This window comes from Anas acuta, chromosome 25, assembly GCF_963932015.1.
Source record: "Anas acuta chromosome 25, bAnaAcu1.1, whole genome shotgun sequence".
Taxonomy (NCBI): domain Eukaryota; kingdom Metazoa; phylum Chordata; class Aves; order Anseriformes; family Anatidae; genus Anas; species Anas acuta.
In genome coordinates, this window is record NC_089003.1 from 3871151 (window position 1) to 3887529 (window position 16379).

The 16379-nt window shown below is 45.2% G+C and overlaps 1 protein-coding gene across 1 annotated transcript; it reads right to left on the bottom strand.

The window, feature by feature from the left end:
* Positions 1-1679: 1679 nt before the first annotated feature.
* Positions 1680-16379, bottom strand: METTL2A (methyltransferase 2A, tRNA N3-cytidine). Its single transcript, XM_068660922.1, has 9 exons — positions 16229-16379; positions 13930-14021; positions 9708-10069; positions 8327-8376; positions 7789-7849; positions 6475-6614; positions 4589-4695; positions 4308-4373; positions 1680-2927 (listed from the first exon to the last, which is right to left on the bottom strand). Exons 1-9 carry the CDS (start codon positions 16321-16323, stop codon positions 2776-2778), a joined length of 1125 nt encoding a protein of 374 aa, XP_068517023.1. The 5' UTR covers positions 16324-16379; the 3' UTR covers positions 1680-2775.

A 16379-nucleotide genomic window follows, 5' to 3' on the forward strand; every position in this document is an offset into this window, starting at 1 on the left:
ATCTCCTCAGCGTGGGTCACGTCCAGCGACTGCTTCGAGACTGCAGCAGAACGAGGAGCGCTGAGAAAGGCACAGAGCCACCACGATGGCTGCAGGCTCGCTGGGCTGCAAGTTTTTGCATGAAGCCCAAGTCAAAACCAGGCAGACAACTGGGACGGAGCCTTCAAAGTAGAAGCAAATAAATTACTGGTCTTCATGTTCTCCCATTCGGGAGTTCGAACTTAAAGAAGAGTCCATCAACTTTAAATAAATCATGTTTATAATTAAAAACACATTTTCCTGTGCTGCTTACAAGCCCTTGGATGATTAATAAGGCATTTTTCAAATTACTTTAATTCACACTAATTATGCTGCTTGCTCACCCCAGTCAATAATTCTCCTTCCAGGGAGATAAAGCTATCCCAGGAGGAGGTCTCCCACCGGGGACCAGGAGGGAAAGGACCCCAGAGAACTGCCTGAGGCACCAGCAACATACAGAAGGTCTTTCACAGAAAGCTACAGAGCTGGTTACATGAGTCATGTCGTGTTCAACACTCACAGGACTGCTTTTGCTAAGCCTGACTCCTTGCTGGAGAGCTGGAAGGAGAGTGTAAGACCCTCATGAACATTTTCTTTTTCTTCCCTTGCCTTCAGCACTATGGTTTTCTTCAGCATTTCAAGCCCAGATTTGGAGAGTCAAGGAACGTGCTGGTGCATCAGTGTTTTGTCCCTTGCACCCCAGTGAAGATGCGTCAAGGGCAGGTCAGTAGCAGGGTATGATTTCTGAGTTGCCTTGACAAAAAGAGACAGGAAGTGGAGAAACAAAAAAAAAAGGCAGTAAAGGATCTGTGAAACAAAACTGTCTCTGTTTTGTGTCTTTCCGAAAAGAGCTGCTTCAAGCCTTATCTTCTCCTGTGTCATTTGGAGGCAGTGGAAAGTCTCCTATTCTTTTAGAAAAAATAACTGGGAAGACAATTCTTCCCATACTACAAACCATAGCAGTGTAACAAACTGAATGAGAATTCAATTCTCATACAATTTACAATATTACTTAAAAAATAAAATAAAAATGTAAAAACAATGATGCATTTCCATGCCTGCCCCAGCACTGCAGCCTGCCTTTGGACTGTGAATGGATTTGCTGGGTCACCTTTCCACAGGAATGGCTGAAATGTCCTGGCTCAGAGGCCTTTGTTAGAAGGCATACTGATACCTGTGGGGTGACACGGTGATGTGGAAGCCACGAGTTGGTTGTGCTACCTCATGTCCAGCAAAAAGCACGCCCCTTCCGACACTTCACAAACCAGGATGCTCCATGAAGACTCTTGCAGACTCTCCAAATCTAGCAATGACACTTCCTCATCTTTTTACCCTTTCTCGCCCATTTCAAGACAACAGTTATTTCATCACCTACATGTCCTTATAGTCGACAGTTATTCTTAGGCAACTGTAAGCTACAAGTACTAGTACACAAACTGCTCTTCAGCCGGTGCTGCACTCAGTAGGCACTGTTAGTTCATGAGCTAAAACAAGCTAAGAGATCAGACAAGGCTTTCGTTCCTTGAGAGGTGTGAGAAGGCAATAGTGAGAGCCAAGATAATCAAAGAGGGAAAAAAACAGCAGCTACTTAACAGTGTCTGAAATACTGCAGAAACACGTGAGCTTCTGTGGAAGCCTGATATGTATTAATCAAACCAGCATTGAAAAGCGTTACCACAAAATTTATTCTAATACCTGTTGTACCACACCCTAAAAATCACAAAAGAAAACAAGTTGAGATAAAAGATGTTAGCTGTCAAAGGTGGGGAAATACCGTCAGAAAGCCACAAGGTTGGCTTCCTCTGAGAAATTAAAGAAAAGTGGGAGACACTCTTCCGATTTCTTATCAAAGACAGGTGTCTTGTCTCCTTTGGTTTAGCACATCACCATCACAGGGCAGCGCAGCTTGTCACCTGTCTGCAGCCAGCAAGAACAGTTCCGACTGCTCCAGCAGAAAAAGCAGGAAATGGATTCTGCATAAACTCCGGTCCCAGCCTGCTTTTGATTCTCTGCACTCTAGAGGTGCCCTAAAACTGGCATCAGCCCGACATGTTTGAAAGCCTGAACCCTGCCTGATGCGAATTTACAGCACCTGAGCTATAGTGTGCTTGCTCCCTAGACAAACATCCTTGTGGAGAGTAAGGGGCAAGGCAGCATGATCTGCTCTCTCCACAGGTTACCTGCTCACCAGGAGGCATCCATGGGGAAGGTGGCACAGAGAAACTAGAATGCTCTTAGGTCATGACCTCGATCAATGTATTTTATCTTGTGGATTTGCACAAACCTGAATGATTGTAAGAGAGTTGCATGAGATAAGTAGGGCAAGGGATTCATATCAATCCTAGTGACCAGCCATGAAGAAAGGCAGACTTACCGATTCTTTTTTTTTTTTTTTTCCCCTAAGACAAGAGTACACAACACAGAGGTAAGGTTGAAGATCTCCTTCTGTTTCATGTAGACATCCAGAGTAAAAGTCAGTTGCTATTCAGCCTGCTCGGCTGCTTTTAGACAGCACGGACATTTCTTACGCTGTTAAAACCATCAGCAAGTTTAAAAATTCAGCCCAGTGGCAAGACATTTAAAATACTGCTTGGTCTCCTCCTAGAGCATTTGTCCTTTACAAAATTCACTCAAAGTGATGCTAGGCACTGTAAAAGGCACTGAGGTTCTGTGCATGCCGGCCTCCCTAACACCTCTCACCAGGAGTCTGCACATGGCCATAAAGAAGATTGAATCTAAAAAGCACGCCCTGGTTCCTCACGGCTGAGGGGCAGCAGGCTTTTGGTATTTGCACTGGATCCACACTCGATACATTGTCATTTGCTTCCCACGGTTCACTTGCAGTCGCCGATCAACCAGATTCTGGATTTTCTCCAGGCCAGCTCTTGTGAAGAGATCATCTAATTCATCTGTAAGCAGAGAGAGGGAGATAAGGATGCTACAGCTTTCATTTAACTGATACCTGCTCACGCTGAGGGCTAAGCAGAGTTGAAAGATGGGCCAGAGGAAACTCACGGTCTCTGTCTGGCAGGGAAATGCGAATCAGACTGGACTTAACTGCTGTGGTATGGGGGGATTAAGATCACAGTCTCACCAGTTTCCTTTGAGTTTACTTTCTACCAAGGAAGGAAAGAAGTACTGTGAGGACAATCTGTAGAGTTACAGAGACTCGACAGGGAGAAAACAACTGCAATTCCAGACTTTGTTATCGCCTCCAGTAAACAATTAAGGGAACATCTTCTGGCGAGCAGGGACAGATCCATTCCCTCCCCCTCTCCCTCCCTCCCTCCATAGGGATTTCAGAGTCTGCAAGAGCAAAGAACGGGATCAGATGAATCAGGCCTACACTTCCAAAGGGTGGCAATAAGATCTTTGCTGTATAGGCTGGAGGGGAACTGGATTCATTAAGGTTAAGTCTGGAAAAAAAAATATCCCTAAAAAACCACACCCAGCTGGGGCCCAATCAAAGCACCAAGAGCCCTCAAGGCTGCAACACTTACTCTGTTAGGTATTCCTGACCAAGCAAATAGTATCACAGTGCCCCAGCACAGTGGCCCTGGGCAAAGCCAGAGTGAGTCCTGCTGAGCAGCAGACAGCTCGTTCAACTGCAGCCCGGGAGCACGTGATTTGTACGGAGTTTCTGTAGGAAAGGGCTAACAGGTCTCAGCTTGTGCTCTTTTATCAGATGCTTGCCATAGTGAAGCGTTTGCCAAACACGCATTAAACATTAATTTTGTTGTGACAAACAAGACTTGTGCAGTAGGGAACGGAATGGTTTGTTGCAGTTGTGCCGCTGCTCTGAAACAGACTCTGCAGATGTGCCCTCAGTGGAAGTGACTGGAGGTGTGACTGGTGATAAGGAGAGAGAAACAGACCCTGCTGAGTACAAGGCAGCAATAAAACCAAGAAGGCTGCCTCAGCTCTGTGCTGAACCACGCTCCTCTTACTCCCTTGTGTCAGTAAAGTTAAGAGAAGATCTTCCAGTTGTGTCCATCTCACTGAATCCTTCTCAGTCAACAAGATTCAAGGAGAGCTCTTCCACTCCCATTCCTCTCCCAGTATAGCAAATACACCAGTTTTAAACTAAAAAGGATCTTGTGCTTAGGAATTTACTGTGCCGCATTCGCATCAGTAAGTGTCAGGCCCAGGTCCCTGTGCGATTGGGAGACACTTAACATCTCACACTGCTCCAAGAATAAAACAGGTTGGAAAGATCTAGTGACAAAACTTCAAGGCACAAGGACAAAAAGAGGTGAGCAGAGCCAGAGGGCTGTTTTCTAGCCTCCTACCTTGGGTGAAGAAGTAGACTCTGGTGCCATCACCTCTCACATAGAAGTTATCAGACAGACATTGACCTAAGGGCAAGAAGGATTTAAACAGTTACCAGCTATCATTTAAAAATCAACAACTGCCGTCCAACTGCATAGAACGACAAGAGGCACTTCTCCTCCCAGCACATGCTGTGCTTGAGGAGAATTAACGAGCTGCCTCCCAAACAGGGCAGACACTACTCCAGAGAAGCATCATCCATTAGCGAGCTGCTAAGGCTCCCCACGGGAAATGGAAATACCTTTCTTAAACCGAAGCTGGGCCAAGTCGTAACGGCCATAATCGCGTAACAAAATCATTCCTCCTGGTTTCAGAAGGCGACTCAGTCTGTTAACGACGCACTGCATCCTGAGGAAAGAACAAAACAGCTGTACTCAACAGTCTGCAAAATCAAGCCCGTTTACGTAGCCTACTTTCCCAAAAAGAAGGTATAAAGCTTCACTTCCGTTTCAACTTTGTACAAAAAGCTACCCAAAATTGGTACTTTTCTGAGCTCTTGCAGGCTTAGGTGGGTAGATTTTATTTGGCTACCTTTTTTCTGACGCTCCCCAATTCTGCTTTTTTTCCTACAAGGATAACTTAGCCTACCACAGCAGGGGTTAATTGCTCTCTCTTACTAATTACAAAAATATCTCGACTGGTTTCTGTAAAACAAGCAGAAAGTGAACTTGAAGAAAAATGCTGTGAAATAAAACCAAAGGGAATATTAAAGAGAGAACAGGAATACTTAAGTCATTTATTTGCATTTCATAGGTCATAGCACATCATCATGCTAAGCGCAGTACTTTTCTAAACTGTTTTCTGAACCTGCCCCCTCCCTTCTTCCCACCTGCTGAAGAGAAATCCATCTAGTATTGGAGCCTAAAAATACAGCAGCATACCTCCCACAAACTGGTGCTGAGTGCTCAGTGTGGCTGGTGTTCAGAACAGGCAAGCAACCATGACCACAGCAAGACTTCAACCACAGCCATTCAGCACTTCTAAATTACACCAGTCCCATACCAGAATTTGCTAAAACAAAGTACCTGCAAGTTCCACTTCAGAGGTTTAGCAAAAAAAAAGTCACAGAATAAACTTTAATTTTCCTTGATACAAAGGGACCAACTCTGAAGCTTTACACATACCTAGGAAAGCCCTGACACCCAACCACCAAACCATTTTTACGACTTTTACACTTGCTCTACGAGTTTCATCTCCGTATATTCAAGTGCAGGCTCAGCTCCAGCAGCCTCATCTAAAAGGATTCAAAGCAGTACTTTCCCATTAGTTGTTGCCTATCAGTACCCATCAAACATCTCTTATGTACTCTGCTGCAGATAGATGTTTCATTTAACAAGATTCTCTTCCCTGCTCTTGCAGAGTTCATGCAAATAACAGTTTAGCTATTTAACTGCTAACAGCCTCTCTGCACCATGGTTATAGCACAGGTGGTCAAACCGTATAATGTTTCCCTATTCAACTGTTGGTTAATTAAACTCCATAAAGATATGGATGGCACACAGATCATTTTACTATCTAGCAAGTGCTGAAGCTAAATAATTCATTACATAGAAAGCTACCAGTCTCCTCCTCAACTTAACGGTCCAGGGAGATCCCATGCAGCAACACTACGGAGTACAGAGAGCTTAGTTACTGGCCAGTCTAATCATTTTCTTTGGCTACAAAATCTCTTGACAACGGGTGACTGCAATGGAAAACTTCTCGATATTCCCAATATCACTACTTTGTGCAACCAAAGGTGGTGCAACTTTCAAAATACATCAGGAATGCAGGCTGTTTTGGTCCTTGACTTCAATGTGAATGAAGTCCATAAAACTGGAGAGATGAAGTAGTAAAGTTGCAGAGATGACGACAAGATACACTGAGATTAGAGATACAGGCAGGGAATTTTAAGTCTGTGATATAAGTTATAATGACATAACTTGAACAGATCAATAAGAAGCCTTATCTAAACTGAATGAAATGGAAGAAGGTATAACAACATGGCAAGTACTTCCCACTGGCCACCAGCCAGACTTCAACAATTAAAGTTTTTACTTTCTCTGTACTGTTTTAAAGGTTCCCTAGTAAAGAACTCCAATTCTATGTCCATTTTGTTTGAAACCAGAAGGAATTATTAAAACTTACTTCTCTGGGAGAATTGCTGAGAGGACAAAGATAAGAATGACAACATCAAGACTCTCATCTGGCATTGGGAAAGGACTTTGGTCATTGCACAGATCGTGGACAAACGCAAAGCAGCGAGAAGAATCATATTCTGCATTGTTCTGTATTTAAGGGGAGAGACATTGGAGAATTAGCACACATCAGCAGCCCCTGATCTCTGTATTATCTGGACATGGGAGCACTTTGACTTTCACCTAATGACGTGGTGTGTCCAGAGACCTGTTTCAGCTTCACTGAACTAAATAGGAGAGGCAGAGTCTTAGGTAGGGTTGATGGGCTCCCTGGTCAGATAGGGAAAAATAAGTACATGTAGGAGATTTACAGAGAGCTTTGGACTTGTTACATTTGGGCAATGAGCACTGCCAAAAAAACGTAAAACTGGATTGAGGGATAATTGCAATTTTAAGGTTGGACTTCCCACTGATAGTGGAAAGAAGTGAGAAATCCACACTGTTAAGTATGAAATCTTTATAAAAGTGGTGTGTTAGGGCACCTGCATTGCTGAAATCGATATTCATTTCAACTGCAAGCAAGCTACTCTCAATACCCCAACCATCAAACCCAGCTCCCTAAAGTTATGCTCATAAAATCTCATGCAGACTTCCATAAGTTGTTTAATTTTCTAAAGCTGCTGTTACGGATTGCAGTGGCTCCTATAAGCAGTGCTTGTGTCAGCTTAGAGAACGAAACGGCACGCTGGATCTGCTGCTATGCTCCCATTTCACCTCTTAAAGCGTCTGATTATATTTGATACTTCACAGATACCCAGTTCTGTTCTGACCTTAAGTTTGTTAGCAGCATTTATCTTCTGACTGAATCCCAGCTTCTGCTCCACAGACAGCAGTACCCCTCCTCAGCTGTCTGTGCAGAAGCAGTCAGACCACGTTCCCAGAACCGCAGTGACAGTAATGCACACACAAATCAAAACCAACTTCAGCTGCTGTTAAAAAATAGCCTGACTGTTTTCAAGGTTCAGCAGTTACTCAACTAAAAGAGCACTGCACTTGGAAGAGTGCTACCGACCAAAGGGGAAAGGAAATCTGGCTGGCTTGTCTGCTGCCAATGTGAAGTCCTCAGAACTCCTGCTTCCCTCATTTCTACACTCTTTGATGGCTCATTTTCCTGATTTACCAGTATGAGGGTCAGCATCAGGGCTGGCTAAAACCAGAAAGCTTCCAACACAGCTAGACAGCTGGTGGAAGCTACGATATACTTGGGTTAATGTGCAATTGGCACCTTGTACTTCCTACCTTCATAAGTCACCGTTGAGCTTACCCGGACAAGATCCACAGCCGTTGTAGAAAAATCACAGCAGTAAACAAAAAGGCCCGGGTCACTGGAATAAATAAAAGAAACTATCATAATTTATATAAAGGTGCGCCACAGGAATTAACAAAGTGTCTCAAACTCACAGAGCACAAAACTAGGGGGCAGAAATGCTGGGCTTTAATGTCTCTCTCTCTCATTTGTTGTGCAAAATTGAGTAGACCACTTTGTTCCTTTATGTTCCAGTTATTCTCACATGAAACTGGACTGCTTGCTTTTTCTTCAGGAGAAGGAGAGACACTAAGGCCTGTATGAAAATGCTTGAATGAGACACGCAAACACGCATCATGCTTTGTAGGTTGCACTCTAAAGGCAAAGATTTCCAGACTCAAAATACAATTATTTGAAGACTTGTATGGCAAATCAGTCATTTATATATGGCCTTCCTCTCTGAGACTGTCGAAACTAAAACCACATGCAGCACTTTTCCAATTGTTTTTCAGAGCTGGTTTATCATGCAGGCAAAAACCTACTGAGAACTACTTACTTGTTGGTTTGTAGGATTGGGAAGACCGTATTCCCAGCACCACAGCCAACCTGCACAAACAAAACAGACATACATAGTGAAAATTGTTTCTTCAGCACGTCCCACACAGCTAGTTTCAAATCATCTCTCTACAACCACGGAACAAAGGGCAACTCATAAGTAACACAGGAGCACAACAATGACCATTTGCAAATATCACTAAGTTCTGAGTAAGTTCAGCTCTGAGAAACAGGCCTACATATGGGCATTTGTGGGAAACCACTGAGTTAGGCAGTTCTTCCAGAGATCTTACTAACAAGCCATATTGTTACTTCTCTGAAAATTGTTTTTTCTGGAATCCCAAGCATAACAACCAGTATGAGTCACTGGCAAAGGCTGGGGATTAGTTACATTAACTTCCATAGAAATTCAGAGCAATGGAGAAAGAAGTTTGATTTACTATAATTACATCCTGCTGTTTCAGAGTTCCCCTCACTAGATGGCTCTTCCTCAAGTTACAGCTAGGCCTACGATTCTGTCTTGCTATTCCTGCTACTAGTTCCCATTTGAAGAGAAGTGCACTCTCACAACTGGGCTTAGGGAATTTGTCTCTGTTTAAACAATCAGTGAAATTGAAAGACTGAGCAGAAAATACCACCAAGGGCTCCCAGTGACAGACAGCACCGAGAATACTCAGGTGAGAAAGGAAAGCCACCACGAACCAAGAACGTTAGTCTGAGGAAGTCTCAAGGGTTCAGACTATACACAAATCTAAAGGGCAGCTTATGCTGACTCCCTGGGAGGGCAGAGCTTCCACAGCACATGAGCATTCAACAACAGTAGCGATATACTAAACAAACTAGCAGAGCAAAAGGTCATTATGAGCTGTTAGGAGGCTAATATTTGTAAGGCCTACAGGTTTGCCCAGGACAAGCATGACACTCTGTGTTAACCTGAGATTCCCACTGCTATCAGGTGGATTGGGAGGACCCAAACAAACAGGATCTTTACGTTCTTGGTTTCACTGTTTCATTATCCATCTCCCAAGGCAAACAAGGATCAGCACAAAACAGAAAAACCACAAAACACAAAAGATAAGGGAAAGATTTATACAAATAAAACAATCAACTTCTTACACAGAAAGTGACTTAACGGCTTATTTCAACATGAGATAGTTTGTATTTTAAGCAGGAAAACTTCTTACGGTCCATGTGCTCTGCCGATACACTGTCTGAACCAAAAGAACTCCAAGTTCTAAGCTGCCCCCTTTCTTTTTTGCGTTTTACTGACTTCTGTCAATCGTCCCACTCACTTGCTGTTTGCCATGACATGTTTGTACATCCAGTCACTCCAACGTTGATATAAGAGAGTGAAGTGTGATTCTTTGTTCTACAGCCATTACCTCCAATATGCGGTAAGAGGCAGAGGATCCCGGGTAATCTCCGTGCCTTTGGTTCACCTCACCATGCTTCTGCGGAGCCAGCTCCTCCGTGCAGAACGTAGGCGTGCTTTTCATCAAGTTTAACTGATTCTCTGCCCTCATTTCTAACGAGCAATGTCCATTTTCACAGCTTCCCAGCCCTTCATTGTTGGATTCTTCTTTGTAAATATGTTCACGCACAGAGTCCTCATTGTGACCTGGGTTCCTGTTTGGTGCCAGCTCAGGAAATTCAGTGAACAGCCAGTGCCTGTCCTTGAAGAAGCCATTTTCATGGATTTTATAAAAGTCATCCCAGTACCTCTTAGCATTCACCTCATATTCCTCTGTAAACACAAACAGAAACATCACCAGCAGTCAAATCAGAAGGTCTCAGTTTAATCAGTTCAGTCAGTTAGGGACTGCTGCAGATATCTTACTCAGTAATCCCTTATTATAAGTAAGGTTATTGATTGAAAATCACCTTGATTTAAGTTGTACCTTCCCACAAGAACACTCAGTCTGCCTCCTTACTGTCACTTTGTTAGGAATATTAAAGGGAAAAGAGATAGAAGAGGAAACTGCCTGTCTCCTGGTAGGATTTAAAGGAAGTTGGCAACAGAAAAGGCCTCTTTGAAGGAGGCTGGAATGAAGAAATCCAGGTTTTACTTCCATCCCTAACGCTAACTTAATCAGTTCACAGAAGCAATTCATTTGGAGCCTCATGACTTTAAGTGTCAAGCACTTAAACTTCTAAGGAATTCTATGACAAGTGCCTGGAGCTGAAGAGCTCTGTCTGACACACCACCCCTTTCTGCAGACTGAGAAACAGCAAAATTAGTCAACTCCACAGGCCTGGCCTAAAGCTCCATTAGCATTTACACAATACTCCAGGATTACAGGGCATCTTGTTTTACACAAACACTCCTGGAGTCCAGTCTTTAGCACTTTGTTTTCCACTGTTCTGTGCAGGTTGGAACATCACAAGCATGAAATTAAAACAAAAGAGAGGAACTGAAAGAAGTGACCACTACAATTGGAGTAATAGCATAGGGCTAAGGTGGATGGACTGAAGTTGGTACGAATTAACTTCAGCAGCAAGCAATGCTATTTTCACACCAAGCAGATACATTCCAGTAGCAAGGTGATTATTACAGACAGCTGGAAGAACTCTTAGGAAGCCATAACCTAATGAAATTAGAGCCATCCATAGAATTATTACCACAGCTTCATGTATTTCAGATCAGATATATTTCGAGGAGAGTTATTTTTCCATGGGAAATGAAGAATCCAATTGGTTTCCTGAATTCTCGTCAATGCAGTAAGCTTTCTGTCCTAACAAATAAGTCCTAATTATAACCTTCTGCACTTGTAATCAACTAGAGGTATTAACAGCCTTGGCCAGAGACCCCAGCTGCATCTCAATAAGATGCAACTCCTTTGCCATCTTTGCACGGCAACAAGTTTGTTACTGAATGCAAAAATATCTCCAACCATTAAAGATGGCAAGTGAATGTGAGAATGGGTGGCCTCTCTACCACATCCACTAAGAGCAGGGTTAAGAGAACAACCAGAATCCCCGATTTTAGGACGCCTGCTTATTTGAACTGCAGTTTATTTACTCGTCTTCTGATGAGCATCAAAATGCTTAGAAGGCATCTGAAGGGAGATACCAAGAAGGAACAAAGACCACCTGGAAAAATACATAGCCTCAGCAAAATATAGACAAAAATGGCTTTACTGCAGAATCAGAAGTCAATCACATATTTGTAGTAGGATCTATCCCTGAAGCACAAGAACTAGGTATAAAAGTAACCTCTTTACCTCAATTACAAGCATATTCTCCTTTTAAGAAGTCTTGTCCTTAAACACCAAGCTGAAATAAATTTTAGTCTGATATTAGACTACAGCAGTACGTTTGTGCTGTGATCTCACCAGACCTCAAAGCAAGCAGCCAAGACAGTTTGCTACTTGCACAGGAGCCACTCCGTGACTGCTAATGTCAGAGGAACGAGTTATGGATTCCGTTCCCGGTGCACTCATTCCTGAGCTGTCACTTCTTCCACGCACTAGTAGGGATACTGGTAGGGCTGCTGGGGCTGGAGTTGCTCTTTCAGCTAACAAAAATACAAAGTCCCGAGTCCTGCTCATCCCTAAAGGTGCCATGGCAGCCTCTGACCATAAGAGGATGTTCCCGTCAGGAGCTGTGGCGATGTTCCAAGCCAGCCATTTTGGATCACCAACATTTTTGCTCTTCCCAAATTATTGTGAAATTCTGTTGGATGCTATTGAACAGCTGCTGCGCTCCAACCCAGATGTGCGGAAGCTTTATTTAGAGTTCATTTTAAAAGCACTAGGATAAAGGGTCGCCAGCAATATAAACACAAGAAGCCAAGGGCCAGCTGATAGAGATCATGCAAGAAACAGGGTTAAAGCAAAAAATGACCATAGTAATGTTTCAGTCTGTCTTCCCACACAACTTCTGTTGGAGAAGTTCTCATAATACTTGCTTTGAGATCCTTTTTGTGGTATTAGCTCCTAAGGACATCAGCATGCGAGGCGGATTCCTCCAGAGACCTTCCTGACGAGGACTCCTGACCTTTTTGCTCATCTTTGGTAGGACACACCCGAAGTCAAGCCCCTACTCACCCTTTCACATTGCAGAAATGCAAACACGAATAACTGTTCATATAAGGCAAGAAGAGAACCAGCGATCCCCTGAGTCATGTGGGGGCTTTCTCTAAAGAAAACCAAGAAACTTTCAGTTCTTTCTGATTCCAGCCAGCAGATGCACCTTCTATATAGCACACAGAACATCCCTCCTTCTTCGGGATAAATTCTGACAGCCCAAGAAGTCCACAGAATAATACAGCCATAATGACCAATAGCCTGTCTTTGTTCTCCTGCCTGGATGCTTCTGATTCTCAAAATACTGGACCCTTCAGGCACATTTGGCTGGGCAGACTTCCCTATGTTTCAGCCATCCCATTGTCTCCACATGCTTCCTATTGAATAGCAGCCATCAAAATCTGACCGTCCCCCATTGTTCGGTCTGGGAATACATCACGAAGCCCTGACAAACTGCTCTAACAGCAAATTTCTCCACAATTTCAGAGCTGCATATAGGTTCTCAAAGCATGACAGACAGCAACCTTTAATGTTAACCAGATTTTAAAATGAACTCAACACAATGGGTATCACAATAGAAGCTGCTGGATACTTCTGGGAATCCAAGAAATTAGGAGGGTTGCTCTTTGGTTTAATTAAATTTGCTATTGTGAACACAACTGGAAGCTATATGGGAAGTGTCTGAACAGCTCCAGTAGTGCTCAGTGCTGCCTTACAGATGACACACGCAATTTAATTTGAACAAAAGGAGCGGATACATCCTAGAGCTCAGCAGGATATAACAAGATCATCATCAAACGAGTCTCTTATCATACCAAAGAAGAGGAAATCTGAAAGCACCATCACCCGAGGGACTGGATGGTACCTAAGAGGTGGGAAGATGCAGTGCTAACCAACTCCAGAACAGCTTCTACCAAGCACTTTGACCACAGAGCTCCTTTAGCTCGATTCCCGTTCAGGTAAGCTTTCATTTTGGATGTATCAATATCCTTTAAGCCGAGATTGAGGAAATAAATTTGGAAACCCTTTTCTGTCTCTCTGATGATAAACGCTCCCATCAGGATAAAATCCATTTTTTTAAGCAGGACCATGCTGTTTGTTAACTCAGCAGGGATGGGTACGGACACTACTTTATTCGAGCCTCTTAAGAGGGAAAAAATAATCTTGCAGCATGCAAGCAAACAGAAATTAACCATTAGAAGTTAAGTTTTAGAGAGCAAAACCCAAATGACACTGGTGCTGTATGCTGAAAGCAGCCTGTTGACAGGAAACACTACCAAATATTTAAATGTACACAACACAAACAAAGAATCTCAAGCCAAGATGACTCCTCCCCACCAAGGTCATTTTTTTTCCCCAGAACGAGCCTCGACAGAAGGTGGGAAAGTCACAGAGAGGTAAATTTAGAACAGAAAGACTCCTTCCCCGCCATTTTCACTATCACGCACTCGGTAATGTATTTCGAATAATTCAGGAGAGGGGCAAGGGAGGAACACACGAAGATGAACACGCAGCTCAGACTGTTCTGCTGCTGCACACACAGTCAAGACTGATGCATTAGAACAACATCTAAAGGTACCTTGTTTATCTTGTGGCAATAGCTGCGAGCTGTTCTCTTGAACTTTACTCCTGGCACTGGCTTCCTGCTCCTCCGACCATTCCACATTATCCCTGTTGTAAAAATGAAGGTGAGCTACTCAGCAGAGAATTGTGAGGCAAAGACAATGACAAACAGAGAAAGCTCTGAACTGCTCTCCCTGCCGCCGGCTGGGGAGCTTTTCCACATCTCCAGTTCCAGCTCAGCAGCACCGTACCAGCTTCCAGCACGTAAGGATGGTTCCCAGCTCTGAACGAGCCATACCCAGAGCTTTACAAAAGGCACAACTGGAGGGGATCCCAAGAGACACCAAACCTGTCCCCTAATCCTTTCCCCTGTTTGATGGTGAGCCATGCTGAGAGGAATTAAACCCTTCCTATAAAACCACCGGGGCACTCAGCACGAACAGAGCTCCTTGGAGAGGAGCTGCCATTCCCTCACAGTGAAAACAAGTAATTGTTCCTGTACAGGTGACTAAAAGGTTGGCACTCGCATACTTTCACTTGAGCAGGTCGTCACCACAGCCCGTTTGATTTAGCTGTCTCAGAAAATTACGTTTTATTTCTCAAGTTAAAAGAAAGAGGGCAGCTAGGGTTACTTGGAAGGTAAAGTGTTACATTAATATTAAATCCAATTATGGCACAAATATGCAGGAATCTTAAAAGCATTAAGAACCTATTAATAACTTAAATGTGCATACAAAGTTGTATAGTCATTAAAGTGATTCACTTGACCTTTTTTCATTAAAACAAATGAAGGAAAAGCAAAATACAAGGATCAAGAAGAACAATCCTGGCCTCAGGAAGAATTAACCTTTTGATATTAAGCAACAAAACAAAGCCTTAACTACTGTCTCTGAAAAACTAGACTACTAGGGAGTTTCTGCAGGGAAGTACTACTGAGGATATGCTTTTGTAACACTCCTTTGATAGTCCCAAAACAGATGACAAGCTGATACATGCACTCATTATTTTATTACAAATTAAACAGCCAATTTTCAACAGGTACGGCAGACAGAGCCCTAACGTGGATAGATTTACTTCAAAAATGCACAATACCTTCGGATCCCATCACATTCAAATGTCTGGGCACTGAACATCTCTCAAACAACAGCTTTCTGCACCCAAAGCCCTCCTGCTCCACGTTAACACCTGGCACAAACCCACACTCTTACGGCATCGCATGGCAGCAGATGGGTGAAGTTATCTCTGTTCGATTTACACATCAGCTGCTCATGTGTACGGGTGGGGAAGTTTTAAGTGTCTGAGAGCAGACACTGCACTAACCACAACTACAAACTGATTGCCATGAAGCAAAGCAGCACATGCTCCTGAAATGTGGGAAGGGGCTGTGAATCCTGACTGCTTCTGACCCAAGGAAGGCTCAGGACCACGGGGAATGGGTGCTCCCGAGCACTGGATGAGCAGGGCTGTGCTCCTCCGTCTCTCCAAGCCCTCAGGGCAGCCCCAGCAGCCCCCCAGCCCTGGTGTGCAAGCCCCTCACAGCTCCACGCCAAGCTGCCATCCTGCCTGTTCTGCGCCCCAATGGGTGCTACAGAGGGGCACCTGGGCACCGGGCCAGCACGCTGGGAGAGGGCACAAACAATGTCAGGGCTCCTGCAAAGCAGAGATGCTGGGGGGTGATGCTCGGGGCTGACCCAAACCCCAAGAGCTCCCTTACGTGGAGCCTCGCTCTGCCACAGCATCAGGCTGGGGATGAACCCCTCTGGCCACCTGTACACCGAGATGGGTGTGGAGAGGCACCCCCAGGGCTGGGGCTCCCTGGGGCACAGGCTCTCCGTGACAGGGGCTCCCTGGAGGCAGGAGCAGCCCAGGGAAGGGCTCCCCTGGGACATGTGCACCCTTAGGAAGGGGCACCCCAAGACACGAGCACCCCTGGGGGCAGGGACACCCCCGGGGCACAGGCACCCTTGGGCACGGACTCTCTGCCACAGGGGCTCTCCAGGGGCAGGGACACCCCACAGCTTGGGCACCCCACGGAAAGGGCTCCCTGGGGCACGGGCACCCCAGGGGAAAGGGGCAACCCGGGGACAGGGCCACCCTCGGGAAGGGGCTTCCTAGGGGCTGAGGCTCCCCGGGACTTGGGCACCCCCTGGGCGGGAGCTCCCTCGGGAAGGGGCACCCCGAGGCTGGGGGGGACACAGGGGAACCCGACCCGGCGGCTCCGCGGGCCTCGGCCTAGGGGGAGAGGGCAGGGAAGGGCGGTGGAGCGGGGTTCCGCGGGCCCACCGAGGGGTCGGGGAGGCGGCGGCCGCCCTCACCAGGCGTTATGCTGGAAGAGGCGGGCGGGGTCGGTCAGGAGCCGCCTCCCGAACGGCCGCCGGGGCTGCGGCGCCTCCTCGCTGGGCGCCGCCATGACGGGGCCGCGCGGCACCGGAAGCGGAAGTGCCGGGGAGGGATCCGGGGAGGGGA

Bases quoted from the DNA above. Each gene is read 5' to 3' on its own strand.
- METTL2A (XM_068660922.1), bottom strand. From the start codon at position 16,323: ATGGCGGCGCCCAGCGAGGAGGCGCCGCAGCCCCGGCGGCCGTTCGGG. The intron at 6,615-7,788 runs GTAAGCTCAACG...CCTTAAATACAG, and splicing joins CGGCTGTGGATCTTGTCCGG to AACAATGCAGAATATGATTC. The intron at 4,374-4,588 runs GTATTTCCATTT...TCTTGCCCTTAG, and splicing joins CCAGCTTCGGTTTAAGAAAG to GTCAATGTCTGTCTGATAAC.